We start from the raw sequence: 4908 nt of genomic DNA on the forward strand, positions 1-4908 counted from the left end.
AGAAGCAGTTCGAGATGTACGTGCAGTGAGCAGCAACAGCTGTGCCTGAGATGCTTTCATGTGGAGTTAGTGCCCTACTGTGATTTCAGTGTGCTTTTCCAACACATTGTTCAGTATTCCATGGGAAAAAGTATAGAGTAACTCACTGCATAAAACAGCATTGTGAAAGATGAGTGCCTCTGTTTTCCACACAGGGTATTCTTCTCCTTCTTTCAGACTTTCCTACTCCCTCAGCTATGCTTTGCCAGACCGACTGCCAGCGCAGACAGCCCTGCCTCCCACCTCATGTCGTCCTGGTGAGGAATTTGCCTGTCAGTAGGAGTGTGGATACCTGCAGCTCGGTCTGCAACATCTCATGCCTAAACCCATGTGCAGAGTCCTGCTACTATGCCAGGGTTCCTCAGGGCACAACCACCTACCTGAAGCTTGGTAGTTGTGATGTGAGGCAGATTGCCCTGGATCCCTGCTGCCTTGGGATCACCACACACGTGGATCCCTGCTGTCAGGATGTGACCAGGTGCAGCAGCACCAGGTGTGTGGATCCCTGCTGCTACAAGGTGACCGAGTGCAGCAGCACCAGATGTGTGGATACCTGCTGTCAGGATGCAACCCAGTGCACCACAAGATGTGTGGATCCCTGCTGTCAGGATGCAACCCAGTGCACCACAAGATGTGTGGATCCCTGCTGTCAGGATGCAACCCAGTGCACCACAAGATGTGTGGATCCCTGCTGTCAGGATGCAACCCAGTGCACCACCAGATGCGTTGATCCCTGCAGTCAGGATGTCACCAAGTGCACCACCAGATGCGTTGATCCCTGCAGTCAGGATGTCACCAAGTGTACCACCAGATGTGTGGATCCCTGCAGTCAGGATGTCACCAAGTGCACCACCAGATATGTGGATCCCTGCAGTCAGGATGTCACCAAGTGCACCACCAGATGTGTGGATCCCTGCAGTCAGGATGTCACCAAGTGCACCACCAGATGTGTGGATCCCTGCTGCCAAGATGTCACCAAGTGCACCACCAGATATGTGGATCCCTGCAGTCAGGATGTCACCAAGTGCACCACCAGATATGTGGATCCCTGCTGCCAAGATGTCACCAAGTGCACCACCAGATATGTGGATCCCTGCAGTCAGGATGTCACCAAGTGCACCACTACAAGATGCGTTGATCCCTGCTGCAGGGAGGTGACCAGGTGCACCACCAGATGTGCAGACCCCTGCTGTGAGGAAGTGACCAAGTGCACCACCAAGTGTGTGGATCCCTGCTGTAGACCTGTGAACAGATGTGCTACCACATGTGTGGACCCATGCTATGGCAGAGTGACCAAGAGCACCACCAGATGTGTGGACCCCTGCTATGGAGCAGTGACCCGATGCAGCACTAAGTGTGTGGAACCGTGTTGTGAGGAAGTGACCAAATGCACCAAGAGGTGTGTGGATCCCTGCTGTCGTGAGGTGGCCAAGTGTACCACCAGATGCGTGGATCCGTGCAGCAGAACTGTAACCAGGTGCAACACTAAGTGTGTGGATCCATGCTACAGCAGAGTGACCAAGTGTTCAAGGTGCAAGAATCCCTGCTGTGGGGAAGTGACCAAGTGTTCAAGGTGCAAGAATCCCTGCTGTGGGGAAGTGACCAAGTGTACCACTAGGTGTGTAGATCCCTGCTGTGGCAGAGTGACCAAGTATGTGGATCCATGCTGTAGAGAGGTGACCCGCTGCAAAACCAGGTGTGTGGATCCCTGCTGCAAGGAGGTGACCAGGTGTACGACCACATGTGTGGATCCCTGCTACAAGGAGGTGACAAAGTGTGCCACCAAATGTGTAGATCCATGCTGTCAGGATGCCACCAAGTGCACTACCACGTGCGTGGATCCCTGCTATAAGGAGGTGACCAAGTGCACCACCACATGTGTGGATCCCTGCTATAAGGAGGTGACCAAGTGCACCACCACATGTGTGGATCCCTGCTGCAAGGAGCTGACCAAGTGCACCACCGCATGTGTGGACCCGTGCTGTCAGGACACGACCCAGTGCACCACCAGATGTGCAGATCCCTGCTGCCAGGATGCAACCCAGTGCACCACCACCTGCGTGGATCCCTGCTGTCAGGATGTGACCCAGTGCACCTCTACGTGTGTGGATCCCTGTGTCCCCCCCTGCTTTGTTCGGCCCACCCCGCTGTGCGCCAGTGTCTGCGGCCGGCACTACTCCATCAGCTGTGCCGACATCTGCTGCCACAAGTGAACAGCTCCTTGAGGGGTGGTCCCACAGCAGGAGCAGCCAGGGGACTCCTCTGCTGTGCCCCTGCTCTGTTCAGCCCCAGCAGCTATGAAAATGGTTTGCAGACCTCCTTAGCCCGCTGATGTCTTTCTCACCTCTTGGCTCTCTTAGTGCCCTGTCCGTCCCAGGAAGGGCAGATCCTCACACGGCTTTCCTTGCATTCTGCATCATATATAATATATTTATCTAAAGCGTAATGCCTTTCCTTGAAGCATGTAACCAATTGATTTTGTGCCCCCAGGATTATTTGCCTGGGTGAGAGATTCTGTCATTCTTTTCTGCAATGATGTGGTTGGAGGAATTTCCTTGTTTGTCCTTCCTCGCCATCATCTCTTTTTCTTATATGAAGCAATAAAAACACTTGACCTTGACACCAGCTGTCTGCAAGCTCTCCTCTCTTCTCTTTTGCACTTCCCCAGCTTCATACCTACTCTTAGTTTCTACCTAGAAGAGTGATCTCTGCAGTGGCAGCTCTTTTTAGAAGACCTGGTAAAGGTATAAGGCAGCATCCAGAGACCTAGCACTCATACAGGCTTCCCCAGATGCTGGCTGGGAAAGGGGATGTTGTATATCTCCAGGAAACATGCTGAGGAGGAGCTAAATGTTCCCCTCAGAGCAGTGGGCAAATGAGCCACTAATGAGGGGAAGACAAGTAGGACTGAGAGAGTGTGCCCTGTGACACTACTGCCTGAGTGCAGGATGTCCTGCTTCAGCCTGTTGCATCTCTCTTGTGTTTCCTTGTCTCTGCTGGTGGCTGGGCCCATCTCACCAGCTAGGTACATGGATGGGGATTTTCTTGCCACTGAATTCTGCAGAAATGCTGTCAGTATGAGCAAGGTGCCCTGAGTGATTTCTGTCGCCCCCCCACGAACACTGATTGTCAAGGATCCGAGAGGTTCCTCTTTAGCACCAAGTATGTTTGCCAAATCTGAGAATAAGCAACATACCCAAGAACTTAAAGCCCCACCACTGTTTGTGCCAAGAGTGCTGCTCTGCAGTTCTCCCAGTGCAGATGTTGCAGGGTGCTCAGCAGCAGCTGCAGAAGGGAGGGAGGCACCCACCCATCTACTGAGCAGCAGCATGGGTGCACCTATGTCTGCAGGCACCCACTGTCTTGCTCTTAAGCGTGCCCCAGAGCATTAGGCTTATGAGTAACCTACAATTAACACGCTTGGAAGAGAAGCTGGACCAATAGTTGGATGAGCTCAGTCCTACACAGGGACATGGCATTGCATGCTAAAGGAATCATTGTGCAAATCATGTTGCCCTCGTGCAAATCATGCTCCTTTCTCACGTCTCCTGGTCCCATTCTCCCTGCAGAGCCTGGCTCTGCTGCTACACCACAGAGGCACCAAGCCAATCAGGTCTGGCTAATTACCCCTCTGTGGAGATATGGTGTGGCTCCAAAGCTCTTCCAAAACTCACTGTGCAACCAGAAATTATCTTTGTTCCTTCTCCCAAATTTGATGGAATGCTGCACTGGGGGTGGAAAAAATAGCATTCAGAAAAGATTTTCCTCAAATTCTTTCTCTACCTTATTTTTGAGTGGGCATTACAAGGCTGTGCCATAAGAAGAGAGACAGAGATCCTTCTCCTTTGGGTAGCTGGAAGTCTGTGTCTCTGAGACTATTATAACAGTTATTAACAGCATTCAGAGTTTTCTGGGTCAGATAATGCGCTCTGAGCTCTGAAATGTACTCCTCAGGGATTGGGACACAGATTTATTCAGTGAAAGAAAGCAAGATTCATGTTCTTGAATGCTGGAAAATCAAAGCAAGTATCTGCAATAGTCAGAAGGCAAGAAATAAAACAGATGAGCTTTTTTTTTTTTTTAGTTCCTCTTTTTCAGACCTAATGGCATTCAGCTGCTCACTTATCATTCTTCATTGAGGGCTCACCGTCCTGAGTAAACAGGAAAAGAGGAGGATAGTGCCAGATTGGGGTTCCTCTCAGCCCAGAAGTAACGATCTCATTACTTGATCAAACAGTCCCTGGGGCACAGACTAGACGAGCCACTTGTTTTCATGTGATGCTAATTGCGTTGTGCTCAGCCCGTTGGCATCTCAGCTATGTGAGGATTTCCAAAGCCCAGCGACGGCCATGGGAAACCTCCCTGGTGCTGAGAACCTTCCTGTTGGTAGGGAATGATGAGAGGGGAAAGTTGGGTGTAATGGAAGATGTAATCATGGGAGAGCATGCTGGGAAGTCCTTGCCATGCTGAGAACAAGGGGTGAATTCTTATTTTTCTACGGAAATGCTTTGTTCACCTAAATGTGAGTGGTGTGCTGGATGGGATACTGCACAGTCACAAAGCTTTTTGCAGTCATGTATGAAATCCCTGATGCCAACAGTACCAGATGCAACAGAGGGAGAAGTCTTACTCTTGAGTAAAGCAGAGGATGAACAACCCACAGGTGTCCTATCTCTAAAGTCTTCAGGAGCCTTTGAAACAGTTCTTTCTCACTGAAACAGCCCAAAGCAGTGCAGCCAAAATGGCCACCAACGGACACTGCTACGGAGTGCTGACTCACAGAACTTAATGGGAACAGTCAAACAGCCAAATGGCTCATAAATGTAATAGAGATCCACAAATAAGTGCTAATTTAAAATAATAATCCAG

At 50.6% G+C, this 4908-nt stretch overlaps 1 protein-coding gene across 1 annotated transcript; it reads left to right on the forward strand.

The window, feature by feature from the left end:
* Window positions 1-236: 236 nt before the first annotated feature.
* Window positions 237-2252, forward strand: LOC136056720 (keratin-associated protein 10-4-like). Its single transcript, XM_065749034.1, has one exon. It carries the CDS (start codon window positions 237-239, stop codon window positions 2250-2252), a length of 2016 nt encoding a protein of 671 aa, XP_065605106.1.
* The last annotated feature ends 2656 nt before the right edge of the window (window positions 2253-4908 follow it).

Source organism: Cyrtonyx montezumae, unplaced genomic scaffold (assembly GCF_038088225.1).
Source record: "Cyrtonyx montezumae isolate F1298 unplaced genomic scaffold, pur_monq_1.0 scaffold_57, whole genome shotgun sequence".
Lineage (NCBI taxonomy): Eukaryota > Metazoa > Chordata > Aves > Galliformes > Odontophoridae > Cyrtonyx > Cyrtonyx montezumae.